The 14959-nt window shown below is 40.5% G+C and overlaps 1 protein-coding gene across 5 annotated transcripts in view; it reads left to right on the top strand.

The window, feature by feature from the left end:
* HIVEP1 (HIVEP zinc finger 1) overlaps positions 1-14959 on the top strand; it is a 149361-nt gene that overhangs the window by 65789 nt on the left and 68613 nt on the right. For all 5 annotated transcript variants that reach the window (XM_043590823.1, XM_043590819.1, XM_043590821.1 and 2 more), the window contains exon 3: positions 11968-12021. In XM_043590823.1, coding sequence (XP_043446758.1) covers positions 11968-12021 — 54 coding nt within the window. The remainder of the gene's footprint in view (positions 1-11967; positions 12022-14959) is intronic.

The raw sequence follows: 14959 nt of genomic DNA, 5'->3' as shown, positions 1-14959 counted from the left end.
TCTTGGTAATAAATGGATCTATCTGTGATATAATGCTTATTAGGAATGTATGCTTTGGGTTTGCACCTTAGCTGTATACTTTGCTTGCACCCCCTTAGCCATGAACTACACATGGAATTTGACCTTCCTTATCTCCCCTGGTCTCTCCCAACATCAGCAGCTCCCTTGATAAGGCAGATGCTGCCTGCTCCCCGTCCCTGTGGCTTGATAAAAAGTTGCTTCAAGGAGCCAGCTGATGAGATGTTTTTTTCCCTAACTGCTTGCGTTTTGTACAACTTTGAATCTTGACCTGATAATATCTTTAATTTACAGAACATTGATTTTTCAGGTTTGGCTGCATATTAGAATCACCTGGGAAACTTCTAATGCTGATTTGATTGATGTGGGGTGCAGCCTTCATATGAAGACTTTTAAAATGACTCCATTACTAAGGGAGCAGAGCTTGAGTTCTGCTGTTCTAGGTGATGCATGAAAGAGCAGAAGCCAGGAGCCAGAAGGGTGGCCCTGAGGGACCCGACCTTGCTTTGGCAGCCGTCTGAGGAAGGAGCTTGCATCAGACTTAGCCTCCTCGATGGAACTTCTCGTGGGTTCTGAACCTGGGTGAAGTTTCAGGAGGGAGACTCTGGGAGTTTGCTTAGTTTTTGACTCCTTAGGAAACATGTGCTCAGCCCTAAAAACCAGTGGTTTTCCCAGCTCCCTCTAGGGGTGGAAAGGTATAGTTACCCCACTATTATAAGTAGTTAGCATACAGTGGCCTAATACTTAGCTCTGCTCATCAAGGCTAAGGAACTGTCTGCAAAGTGAAACCAGGTATATGTTATTAAGAGACGAAAAATAATTCAAAAGCCTGAGATGGTTTAGTGGTAACATATTCAGTGTGTCCGTGTACATTTTGTTATCCCATAGTTAGTTTTGCTATGAAGATGATTTTCTTATAGAAGAAACGTTGCATTTCGTCGACCCACAGTTTTATCTATTTATTAAAAGATTTCTTCTAATGTTTATTTATATTTGCAAGAGAGAGACAGAGCATGAGCAGGGGAGGGGCAAAGAGACAGAGACAGAATCTGAAGCAGACTTCAGGCTCCAGGCTGCAAGCTGTCAGCCCAGAGCCCGACGCGGGGCTCGAACCCACAGGCAGGGAGATCATGGCCTGAGCCCGAGTCAGATGCTTAACCGACTGAGCCACCCAGGCACCCTTGATCCATAATTTTAAAAGCATGGTGAAGCTTTTAACTTTTCTCTTTGAACAACTTTAATTTTTCTCAGTGTCACAATGGAAATATGCTTTCCTAAAGATAAATGGACAATTCTGCAAAATACATAAAAGTATACTTTTCCATATGCGTGGAAGTACAGCGAGGCTAGGCATTTCACAGTTGGAATTTTGTGGTACATTTTGGTCCTGCTCCCTGTCCCCTGCCTTCACTTTTCCATCTTTTCCTTCCTCGGCTCCTCCTGACCCACCACCCACCGAGCCACTACCCCATCTTGTGTATTTGGCTGCTTGCAGGAACCATCCTCTAGCGCCTTCATCTGGCGGAATTCTTTTCGTCCTTCCCCCTGGAAAAGTCCAAATTTGGCATTCCTTCTCCAATTCTTCATGCAGGTTGCCAGACTTTGTTAGGATAAACAGCACTGCTGTGCACATGGGAGCCGTCAGATACACGTGGGTTTCTACTTCACAGATTCCCCAGTTGTTGTTCATCAAGAGCTTTTATTTGTCCTTAAATAAAAGGGCCTTAAAACCGGTCAGCTCTTCCATTCGCGTCAGTAATGTGGCTCACCTTAGCCAGTCTGGAAGACCTGTCGCAGAAACACTGAGCTCCGTTTTCTTTGTATATGTGCTGCCGAAGCGAGCACTGAGCTCCGTTTTCTTTGTAGCCAGCTACGCTATGCCTCTTCTCTCAGTAAAATCCAGTCCATTGGATCTGCGCTCCGTCAAACTCATCCTTCCCATCAGTAGATTTTTCATCTGACGTACCTTCTCCTCTCCTTCCCTGTGACCTCAGAGGATGGCCCTGGCTCTCCCCCTGTTCAAAACCAGCCCTTCTCCTAGACTCTGGATGCTCTATTCTGCTTCCTTAAGGGTCTTGCCCCTGCATATGTCCTCTTCTTCCCTTTATTTTTGCTCTCGTTTTATGGGCTCCCCACCTTGTGCCTATAAACGTCTTTGAAAACCATACCAAACGTCTTCCTCTTAACCCTGTGTTTCTCAGTGGCTCCCCAGTTCACCCTTTTCTTCTCCACTGAATGTTTTGAAATACAGTTCTGCCCTGGTCTCTTCTCTGCCTCCCATCCCATCACTGCCTCCGCCCTCGGCCCCCCAGCCTCCTCGTCTCACCTCCTGCTTTTGCAAAGCATCGCCAGGACCTCCTAATTGCTCAACCCAGTGGAAGCTTTTTCAGTCTTTCTGGATTGCCTCATCTACTGATTGGACAATGGAACACTGTTCTCTTGATCTCTGTGACTAAAATTATTTCTGGTTCTAATTTTTTCATGCGTTCCTTTTGTTGTGTTTTGTTTTTGTCTCTTTCTTGGGTTTCCCTTTCTTCTACCTACTCCTGAACAGTTGGAGCTGCCTCTCAGTGTGCCACGATTCTTAACTGGAGAGTAGGTGGCCCGTTAAAATCCTTTGTCAAATCTTTTAAAATTTATATAATCTGGGGGCACCATTACTGTAGTTATTGGCTCAGTAGATCCTCCTTCCAGAAACCTATAGTATAATAGTTTTCTAATATTCTGTCGTGTGGAGGTACCATATTTACTTGACCATTTCTCAAGTATTCACTCAACACATACTTATTGAACACCTACTTTATCCCAGGCGCTGTGGATGATTTAGTTTTTCATAGTAGAAGAAGCACCGTGATGAATGACCTTTGCTCCACTCCTTTCATGGTCTCAGTCTAGATTTCCAGCAGTTCAGTCACAATTTTAAGGACGAGTGGGTTTTCAAAGATCTTCACTACCTATGGCCAGGTCACTTCATAGAGTAAGTCATATTTTCACTTCCACCAACTCTGTGGTATAGTTTTAACTACTAGATATGTAAGACGGCAGTTTCCAAATCCTGTATCTTTAGACCTGCTCTCTCCAGGTTTGTTTCCAAACTGCTCTGAGTTCCTGACACACTTTCTTGTCTTCTTCTTTGCCTTTGCAACCTCCTCATGATCCCCTACCTGAATGCCCTCATCCACTCTCCATGGTGAGACCACTCATCTTCTGTTTATTTTCAGCCTGTGTATTTCATCCATGAAGCTGTTTCAGGACTCTTCCCATTGCCAAGACGGCCACATCTCCCCGTTCTGTGTTCCCTTAGCACCCTGTGGATAGAGTCACACTGGTACGCGTGTAGAGAGATGGCTTGTTTCCTTCTGTAAGTTCCTGCACGTAGAATTGCTCATCTTTGTGTATCTTTAGGCTAGCACACGGGAGCTAATATATTCTGAATTGAATAAATCCTGTGTGTTAACGTTGTAGAAATCATCCCAGAAGATCTGGCGGTGGTGAACACTGCTCTGGGGGTGAGAGCACAGTGCTGGGGGTGCGGACCAGTGGTAGGAGACTGGGTTGGGGAAGACTTCCTCAAGGAAATGAGAACATGATTAGTGGTCAGTTTCTTTGTTTTAGCGTGCTTATTAGAATAATACTTGGTTTATAGGGTGAAGTCTGTCCTTTTCTATTTATTGTTGGAGGGTTTTTGTTTGTTTGTAGTTTTTTTGTTTTTATACTAACGATAGATGTGATTCAGTCAAGTCCGTTCTGGACATTGTTACCTTTTTCCTCCTCCATTGTCCTGCTGCAGTTATGTTACAACAATATCCTTCCTAAAACTGAAATATCTTTGCATACTTATTTCACACCCTACTTGGGTGTGGCTTTTCAAACTTTGAATATTCTTCTTTTAAAAAAATTAATTTTTTTTAAGTTTTCTTAAGTGATCTCTATGCCCCAGCATGGGGCTCAAACTCACGACCCCAAGATCAAGAATCATATGCTCCACTGAGCCAGCCAGGCGCCCCTGTACTTCTTGGTATAGATTGTTGTTTTTTAAATTATTAATTATTTTTATTTTTTCATTTACACCCAAGTTAGTTAGCATACAGCACAACAATGATTTCTGGAGTAGAATCCAGTGATTCATCCCCTTTGTGTAACACCCAGGGCTCATCCCAACAAGTGTCCTTCTTAAGCCCCTTGTCCATTTAGCCCATCCCCCCACCCACTACCCCTCCAGCAACCTTCAGTTTGTTCTCTGTATTTAAGAGTCTCTTATATTTTGTCCCCTCCCTGTTTTTATATTGCTTTTGCTTCCCTTCCCATATATTCATCTGTTTTGTATCTTAAATTTGACATATGAGTGAAGTCATATGATCTTTGTCTTTCTCTGACAGACTAGTTTTGCTTAGTATAATACCCTCTAGTTCCATCCATAGAGCTGCACATGGCAAGATTTCATTCTTTTTGATGGCCGAGTAATACTCCATTGTGTATATATATACCACATCTTCTTTATCCATTCATCCATCGATGGACATTTGGGCTCTTTCCATACTTCGGCTATTGTCGATAGCGCTGTTCTAAACATGGGGGTGCATGTGTCCCTTCGAAACAGCACACCTGGATCCCTTGGATAAATGCCTTGTAGTGCAATTGCGGGGTCATAGGGTAGTTCTGTTTTTAATTTTTTGATGAGCCTCCATACTGTTTTCCAGAGTGGCTGCACCAGCTTGCATTCCCACCAGCGGTGCAAAAGAGATCCTCTTTCTCCGCATCCTCGCCAACATCTGTTGTTGCCTGAGTTGTTACTTTTAGCTATTCTCAGTGGTGTGAGGTGGTACCTCAGTGGGGTTTTGACTTGTATTTTCCTGATGATGAGTGATGTTGAGCATTTTTTCATGTGTTAGCCACCTGATGTCTTCTTTAGAAGAGAGCCTATTCATGTCTTTTGCCCATTTCTTCACTGGATTATTTGTTTTTTTGGCTGTTGAGTTTGATAAGTTCTTTAAAGATTTTGGATACTGCCCCTTTATCTGATATATCATTTGTAAATATCTTCTCCCATTCTGCTGGTTGCCTTTTAGTTTTGCTGATTGTCTCCTTCGCTGTGCAGAAGCTTTTTATCTTGACGAGGTCCCAATAGTACTTTCTGCTTTCGTTTCCCTTGCCTCCAGAGACGTGTCGAGTAAGAAATTGCTGCGGCCGAGGTCAAAGTGGTTATTACTTGCTTTCTCCTCTAGAATTTTGATGGCTTCCTGTCTTACATTTAGTTCTGTTATCCATTTTGAGTTTATTTTTGTGTATGGTGTAAGAAAGTGGCCCAGGTTCATTCTTCTGCATGTTGCTGTCCAGTTTTCCCAACACCGTTTGCTGAAGAGACTGTCTTTATTCCATTGGATATTCTTTCCTGCTTTGTCAAAGATTAGCCGGCCATACATCTGTGGGTCCATTTCTGGTTCTCTATTCTGTTCCAAGGATTATTTTTTTTAAATGTGTTTTTATTATTTTGACAGAGCACAAGTAGGGGAGGGACAGAGAGAGAGGGAGACATAGAATGTGAAGCAGGCTCCAGGCTCTGAACTGTCAGCATAGAGCCTGATGTGGGGTTCAAACTCATGGACTATAAGATCATGACCTGAGCTGAAGTCGGATGCTTAACTGACTGAGCCACCCAAGAACCCCTTGATATAGATTGTTAAATACATATTCATATATGGAACTTGTCTGTGGTGCTGATTTTTCTTCCCCTTTGGTCACATTGATGTCAGGGCCATATCAGCTTTATAAAATGACTTAGAACAGCTTTTGTGTTATCCTGTGCTCTGAAACTTTTTAGGAAATGCTTTACTTTTCAGAATTGGAAAGAATTTGATAACAAAAGCATCTGGGCCTGGAACCTTTAAACAAGGTAGTTCTTTGTCGTCCTCTGGTAACTTTCTTCGTTTCATCCGTGGTTATTCCTGGATCAAGTTGAGTAATTTCATGCTCTCTGGAACCTTTTACTAATCAATCACAATTTTCAAATTCATTAGCACAGAGTTGAGTCTTGTATTTTTTTCCCTGTATACTTCAGGCAGTATTTTCCAATTTGAAATATTACTGGTCTGGATAATCATTTTCAGCATTATTGCACAGTGTCCTCTTCCTGAAAGACACAGGTCCAGAGGCACAAAGATGTGTAACTACAGGTTAAAATGTGTGACTTACAAATGTGGGCTTACTTAGCTGATTTAGTAGCGAACACCAGGGACAAGTATCATTTAAAAGAGCATGTATTGGGGACACCTGGGTGGCTCACTCAGGCTCCTGATTTCAGCTCAGGTCATGAGATCGAGCCCAGCATCAGGCTCTGCACTGACAGCACGGAGCCTGCTTGGGATTCTCTGTCCCTGTCTCTCTGCCCTTCCCTGGCACTCGCCCTCTCTGTCTCTGTCTCTGTCTCTCTCTCTCTCTCAAAATAAATAAACATTAAAAAAAATTAAAAGCATGTATGGGTATTAGATGCGTTTTTAACATTACATCATTGTCTATATTTAGTCTTACTGAAATAGCTGTAGCAGTTAACAGTAAGAGTAAGGGAGCTTGTGCTGACGGGTAACGAGGGGACGTAGGAGTTATGCTTATTTAGTAGTAAAAATAGTACAGTCGCATATGGTGATCCTTTTTCAATCAGATGGCTTCTCTTTCAGTAAATAGAGGTGCCTTTTACAGTTCATTAGGATCTACTTCATACGATTCTACTATTAGCTTTTCTGCTTTGTGCTTTTAGGGCCAAGGGAAGAGGGAGAGTCTGTGGTGTCAGAGCCGGGGTTATTAGGTACAGATCCGAAAAGTGGCAGAGAAGGATGAGCTAGTGAAATGAAGGTAGAGATCATTTGTTCTTGATCGCATGGAGTAAGAAAGAGTTTACTCAAGTGTTTTTCACGGTAGGCATACAGCTTCCCAAATGTCGAAATCATCTGTAACGTTAAAGAGGATATGATGCTGGGTTCTTCAGTGAAACCACCCAATGCCGGTTGTAAGTTTGTGTGCCTGGATCCCTTTTTCTCTTTCTCAGAATGCACCAGCGCTTCTCTGCAGCCTGGCAGGTTATTGCCAGCATTTCTCCAGTCAGTAAATCATGCAGGGCCGTTGTACCGTCATGATTACTAATGATCATGAGACAGGTCACCGCAGAGAGACAGGGTTCCGCATGCAAGGTCTGGTGGTGGCACAGAGCAGGGAGTGACAGACTGTGAATGAGGGTGTTAAGAGAAGGGATGGGGTGGGAGCTGACGCCCCGAGGGGGCGGCTGAAGCTGGAAAGAAAACAGCGGTGGGGTTGGGGGTGAGGCCGAGGAGGACCTTGTGAGTTGGCCACACAGCGGAACCCGGGCTTTATATTTACCTTCAAATTGAGAGTCAAGGGATTGTTTAAAGGGTATGATCATCTGTAAGCCCCTCCAGGAAAGCCTGTCTGTTTGGTTTGGCTTGTTCTCCCGTCTTCAGCCCCTCCTGTTGTTCCTGACACGGGGTGGATGTTCACCACAGTGAAAACACAGCTTTTGTGAAATCAAATCCTAACGACTTTGTGTGTTGGTCCCCAAAGCTGGGATGCCCTGCATCCTGAGGCTCTTGAGGGGTGGTGTTCAGGGAGCCCCACCCCCACCCCACTTCACCACGGGGTGGAAATGGTCAAGAGCAGAAACTTACCAGGAGGATTGCTTTACTGTTGTGATTTGTTTCAATTATTCAGTCTTCTCCCCAGAGCGCTAAAAGAAAGGTTATTTTCTTTTTTTTTCCCTAAAGTTTATTTATTTATTTTGAGAGAGAGAGAGTGAGCAGAGGAGGGGCAGAGAAAGAGAGAGAGAGCGAGCAAGCAAGAATCCTAAGCAGTCTCTGTGCTATGACACAGGGCTCAGTCCCATGAACTGTGAGATCATGACCTGAGCCAAAATCAAAAGTTGGATGCTCCACTGACTGAGTCACCCAGGCACCCCAAGAAAGTTTTTTTCTTTTTTTTTTTAACTTTTTTTTTAATGCTAACTTATTTTTGAGAGAGACAGAGTGTGAACGGTGGAGGAGTGCAGAGAGAGGGAGACAGAATCTGAAGCAGGCTCCAGGCTCTGAGCTGTAAGCACAGAGCCCAACATGGGGCTCAAACTCACAAACTGTGAGATCCTGACCTAAGCCAAAGTGGGACGCGTAACCAACTGAGCCACCCAGGTGCCCCAAGAAAGGTTGTTTCTTAAGGGCTCTGGGACTTGGTTTTGGTTTTGTTTTTTGTTTTGGGGTGGGTTTTGTTTTTTTTTTTTTTTTTTGCTCCATGGTTTCAGATTATCTTTCACAAAAAGATGTTTTCCCTTTAATTATTTATGGATGATGGAAATAAAGTATTTTTACATGGTTTGCGTGTACAAAAGTTTTTAAATATGTGAGGCATTGTACAAAATTGTTCATAATCTTTACCATTCACAATTTCTGTGCCTTATTGGGGAAGGAAATCTGTAAGAAGTTGTAAATTTTCAACAGTTGCAGAACCAAAATACGACTTACATGATTAGTAGCTTCTCCCTTCTCCTGGCCTGTTACTTGCTCAGCCATGGGCCCCTCTGGATTGTAGAAAAGATTATGGATCCATTCATGTTGCTGGAGTCTTTACCAGGTGACAGCTCTTCCAAATACATTTAGTAAAAATTGAACTAATTAGAATTACATCTTAAATACGCTAAAAACTCATTACAGTAAGAATGCATTACTCACTTTAGACTGACCGACATGGTGTGAATGTCCATTTTGCTTACATATCTATTTTTATTCTTAAACAACAGCAACAGAGAAACTACAGTTTATTTCTCGATGTGTATTTCTGTGTGAGATTGTTACCTCAGATAACAGTGTCATGGAGGGCATGATGGAAGGTGTCTCCGAATCTGAGATCCCATTCTAAGTAATACCCCCAGGCCCCCAAATCAAGGCTTACAAGTGAGATCGTGTATTACTGCTGGGAAGTGTTACCCTTGGTAAAGGGAAAAGGGGAAAAAAATAAAAAGTAAAAAAGATGCGTAGGGAACTTCTTTTTATATCAGGTTCTGAATCCAGCAGTGGGTTGTAAAATCAATATAGCTGGCTGGGCAAGGGAGCATTATTCATTTTTAATAGGAAAAGATGGAAGATGGAGTGTGGGTAAGTTTGTTTCTGAATTCTGTGTACACATGTGTAATTGGTTGAAATGTAAAAACGCATTTATTGCTCTGCGTCATAGTGAAAAAATGATAAGTAGTGCTTTAAAAATCAGTAAATTGCCTTGTATGAACCAATTAAGAGCAGACAATGTATGAGTCCTTTCTCTGTGATTTCGGAGTGTCTCTGAAACATATTTGACCTGAAAAATCCTAAAGCATAGGTTAAATATAAACAGGACTTTGTCTAAAAATTGAAGCAAAGGCTTTTAATACTGACTATTACAAGCTCTCTAAATGAAAATTGTATTTACCTATTGAACTGGGGCTTTCGGTAAAAGAATTTAAGTAGATACTTATACCTACCAAAGTAGATGTCCTAAATCTGCTGATTTATGCATAGTTATTATCAAGAGAAAAAGGCAACTTAATTGAAAATTCAACAACAAAGACCAGTATTTTGTGATCACATGTAAATTGAGGTCATTTTTCTAAGAATTTGTTATGTTACCAGTGCAAGCAGAAGGTGGCCAAACCTCAGTGTACTGAATAGCAGTTATTCTTAAATATGTGTTAAATCATGAGTTTTTGTTGCTTTGAGCCACAATCGCTTCTGTTAATAAAAAAAGGGGTTTTATTATATAATGCCAAATTATGTGTGCATAAACTCTTAAACACAGTCATTACTACCAGAATATATATAATATGTATGTATATATTTATGGTTCTTAAGTTTGGAGGGACTGCTGGCATAGAAATGAGAGTGTTTTTTCCTTTTTATGTTTCTCAAGGACTGTGTATTTAAATTCATGGTTTGTTTCTTTACATTTTAAAGGTATACAGCATACTTCATATATTTTACTTTTTTAAAAAGCGGCCCTTGTCCTTTTGTTACTTATGTTAACACAGATTTCATCCATGCATTTGGTAGTTTTCTTTTTGAAATAAAGTTACTGCTGATGCAGGGTCCCCTTTCTACATTTAATAAGAGGTGTTTTGCTTTTTGTTTTGTTTTGTTTTCTTTTCTTTTTTTAGGACCGTTTCCAGTTCACTTGTCATTTCATGAGCAATAACTAAAATTTGTGAATAAGAAAAATTGTAATATTTCTCTAGGTTACCTCTACTTGTAGATCTCATGCTGGATCTGATAATTAGCAAACAAATAGGACATTGCTGTGGGGATACACTTATCAGGATGAAAGTTTATTTTTGACCAGTGCTGACAGTGTCTAATACTTGAAGCTAGCTCGACTCCGTTTTTCCTGCTGCTCCCACTCCGCTTTTATTTTGCCGACCGGGTGAATCAACCTGTGATTAAAAGAAGTTTGATCAGAAAATGGAAGGTTCTCTGAATTTTCTGGCTTCTTCCTCAAGGTTAATGGGAGAAGAAGCAGGTGGTTCAGAGGGCCCCTGTGGTGGGGATCCGTGTCTTTTATTTGTTTGGAAAAGGATACATTTTGGAAGTTGATCTTGCGTGGCCGGTGGCGGTAGGCCTAGCACCGGAGACCATTTTGGGAACTGGCGGTGGACGCCAGAGGGCGTAAATGGCTGAAGTACCAATATTTTGAAAATCGTTAAATGATACTTCCGTGCATTAACTAAAATATTATGTAATTATTGGTACTGTATTCTTTTCAGTACAAGAAAGTACCCTGGGAATTTTGTAACTTCTACCATTATAACGAGTACTTAGGCCCCCGTATTAAAGCTGGAATTAGTTATTGTCTTCATCATCAAATAAGTACATCCTTATACAATTTAAAGTAATCGTTGTTTTTTTTTTTTTTATGTTTACTTTTGAGAGAGAGGGAACGCACGCATGTGGGAGAGGGGCAGAGGGAGAGGGAGAGAGAAAAATGCCAAGCGAGTTTGCGCTGTCAGCGCTGAACTGGAAATGGGGCTTGACTCACGAACTCCGATCTGAGCCGAAGTCTGACACTTAACCGACTGAGCCACCCAGGCGCCCTGACATTAATCGTTAACCAAAGGAGAACATACGCTTTTTTACAAAATCCACTGGTGCTCCGAGCCTCAGCTATAACAACTGCAGGCTCTGGGCCCACGCTCATCACCCTCTCCTGTCCGCTCCTGGGGCAGCCCTCCCCGCGCCTTGGTAATTATTACTTGTGGGTTACACCTTCATTGCTTGTGGGTTACACCTGATCGTCCAGAACTGGCTCACGTGTAACAGTTCTAGACTCATTGCTCTGATAGAGTGGCTGTCTGTTGCAGTCGGCTACCCACACACTTCATACGTAACCATCCTGGTACCAAGCGTTGGCAAGAGGGACGGGTATTCCACTATTCTTCTGCTTCTCCTTTCATTTCTCGCCCGGTTCTTCCTTTTCCTTCCTCCATGTTTGGCATAGGTTTTAGGCCATCCATGGACTTCGTTTAGACTTGTTTCTAAGCTAGCAGGCATTTGTTACATCTCTCTAATAAAATCACTGCTGGGCATTAATGTTGTCTTTATAAGGAAAGCTTTATTTTTAGGTATTTATTAGGCACCTAAACATGTGTTAATTATCGTTCAGTATTTAAAACGCACTAATTATTTGCATTATGGAAACATTCATTGATTGCAACTGGTCCTCGTGACAAAGACGTGATTGAAATTATATATTCAGTTTTAAAATAAGGGAATATGTCATTACTTTAACAGTTTACACATATTTATTTCATAAGTAATTCAATAAATATTGATTACTATGTATGAGGCTCCTTGTGTAAGTAGTGTGTTTGTCTTACTGCATTCTTATTTGTATATGATGCATTGATTTGTAAAATCTCTTTGTTTTTCTTAGATAAAATTGAAGAAGCACAAAAAGAACTTAATGGGGCAGAAGTGTCAAAAAAAGGTAAATTAAAGTCAACCCCAATGTATTCTGTATTCTTAACAGAGATTCCTATTCAGATCCCTATAATTGCAGCCTTACTAAATCTATCAGTGAAAACATATCACGGAATTAGAAATCACCTTAGACTGATTGATACCTGAAAGTATATGGACTTTACTTCCTGAAGTGCTTTAGCTACTTCTGTAGCTATTCTGTAACTGTTTCTACAAATTAAGATATTGCTGGTAGGATTATGAGAGATCGTTGCAGCTCTTTCGAAAGTCCTATTTATGAGACTGTCCCATAGCAATAAAAGTACCAATGTGATGCCTGTGTTTCAACATGTATGTGCCTATCTCTGTCTGTTCTTGTGATGCAGTATTTTTTTGTAATGATGAAAGCCCAAGATAGATAAAATTATATGAATGCTAGTCAGGGGGAAGAATGGTTGAATCAGTTTAATACATTGTATTTTGGGATATATTATGCACCTTTTCAAGAAACGTTAATTCTTTCAATTGACAGTGGTGGTTTATGGATGAATGAGGAAAACGAAATTGCACGGTAGCTTGTAAAATATCTCAGTTTGTAAGTTTAATCAAATTTCAAAGGCATACACGCCTACATATTTATACACATTTCACACAAATATGTTTACAGAGGTGGAAGGAAGGGTTTGAGGAAGCTTAACTTTCCTTTATATGGCTTTATGGTTTTTATTAATTACAATGGTTGTAATTTTGTATAAAAAACTTAAAGGCAAAAATTGGTTTTCATGGTAGAAAACCTAGTGTTCGTTTTTCCAGATAATATGAAAAATACATTCAATATTAAATAGTCTGTGGAGAGGGGAAGACAGGTGGATCGTCTCCCAACACTGTATGTTAATGAGTAAAATCGATTAAAAGGATATAATTAAAGCTCCCATTATAGCATTTATATTTCATGACTTATTATTTCTTTGTCCTTATTATATTTTCTAATTATAGTGGAATATTTTGACAGTAATTTAGCTATATATGAATCCAATGGAAAGTCTTTTTTCTTTTTTTTTTTAAATCCATTTAGGTTCCTAGCTAAGTATCTTTAGTAGAAATATTTCTGGCTATTCAGGTTTTCCAGCCATTGGACCAACCTGCGAACCTCCAAGATGCTGTGGGGTTGGTCTGAATAGTTATGTTGTGATGTGCAGCAACCTTGAAGTGTCTCTCCATTTTCTTCTTCTCGCACCCCCTTCTTCCATGCAATCTGGAAGGTCCATAACAAACAGGATCCTTTAATGATATTCTTGCAGAAAAGCCTAGAAAGAACAGAGAAATCACTGTAGCCATGCTGTCCCTTTCCAAGGTTGACTAAAGGTCCCTTCCCTCATTGCTGTAGACATAAAGCATGTTAAGACACACAGGCTGTAAGAGATGCTTTACATCCAGTAAGGGTTTAGAGCTGCTGCAAGGAGAAAAATAAATGTGTGCTTGTTTTGCATTTCCTTCTTTCTTACTCCCGTGGCAAAGAATTTTAAGAACAGTGAACTAAATGCCTATATAGGAAGGAGGAAGCGAACAAAGGTTCTAGAAAAAGAAATTGGATAATGAGTTTCAGAATAATCCAGTGGGCTACACTTGGCAGGCTACACTTATTTAAGACCGAGGATGAATACCAAGTGAGCATTGTTCTGTGCGGTTCGCTGCCTAGAATTACTACTTGGCTTTCATTTTTACGCACACATTCGGGGCAAATTAAAAATGAAATAGTTTTTGGGGTGCCTGGGTGTCTCAGTCGGTTAGGCGTCCAACTTCAGCTCTTGTCATGATCTCACGGTCTGTGAGTGCGAGCCCTGCATCGGGCTCTGTGCTGACAGCTCAGAGCCTGGATCCTGCTTCGGAATCTGTGTCTCCCTTTCTCTGCCCCTCCCCTGCTCACACCTCCCCCTACCCAAGTAAGTAAACATTTAAAAAAAAAATTTTTTTTTAATGAAATAGTTTTTCTCTCAAATATAATTAAGGAATAATATCATTTTGTCTTTAACAATATGAGATAAAAATCTTTCAGTAATAAAAGTATTGAGATTTCTCAAATCTTTGCTGGCTGAGCTGCTGATTAAAGGAAATTCATTTTTTCCTTTGGATAATATGCTGTAAAAATTTGTTGTTATTTTTATTAGGATGATTCATCTAGGGCAGATCACTTTTTCAGTATTTTTTCCTTTTTTCTTTTTTTTAAATTTTTTAAATGTTTTTATTTATTTTTGAGACAGACAGAGACAGAGCATGAATGGGGGAGGGGCAGAGAGAGAGGGAGGCACAGAATCGGAAGCAGGCTCCAGGCTCTGAGCCATCAGCCCAGAGCCCGATGCGGGGCTCGAACTCACGGACCGCGAGATCGTGACCTGAGCTGAAGTCGGACGCTTAACCGACTGAGCCACCCAGGCACCTCCTTTTTTTTTTTTTCTTAATTTTATTTTAATTTCACTATTTTTTCAACAGGCCTTTGCTTTTTCCCCCTGAAAGTTTGACTTTTTTCTTCTATATATGGCTATTGTTCTACAATGCTGTGGTTCTAAGGTTTTTTTCTCCATTGAAGATACTGTAATTGTTCAATTTATTTATTGTTCTTTCTCCTTTCCTTCTTTTTTTTTTTTTTTAACCATTAGTACAAGTAACTAATTTGAATCTAGCACTAATGGCAAGCCCTTAAAAAACCCACCAAAAAAGAAAAAACACCTCGGTCATTGATAGATCTTTATTGTTTTCTAACATTTTAAGAAAAGATTAATCTGTTTAGTGTAATAGGGTGGCAAAGAAAGTGACTTTGCCCATTACGCACCAATAAAATAAAGAAGGGCACTAAATTATGTTAATGTGTTTCTTTTACTCTTTCTAGAGAGAAGGAATACATGAATGAAAATTAGATGACTTTGATTTATTTTAATTTTAATCAGTTTGGGGGTAAACGTAACATG

Source organism: Prionailurus bengalensis, chromosome B2 (genome assembly GCF_016509475.1).
Source record: "Prionailurus bengalensis isolate Pbe53 chromosome B2, Fcat_Pben_1.1_paternal_pri, whole genome shotgun sequence".
NCBI lineage: Eukaryota > Metazoa > Chordata > Mammalia > Carnivora > Felidae > Prionailurus > Prionailurus bengalensis.
The sequence above is the reverse complement of the archived record's forward strand: the minus strand, read 5'-3'. Positions and strand labels throughout refer to the sequence as shown.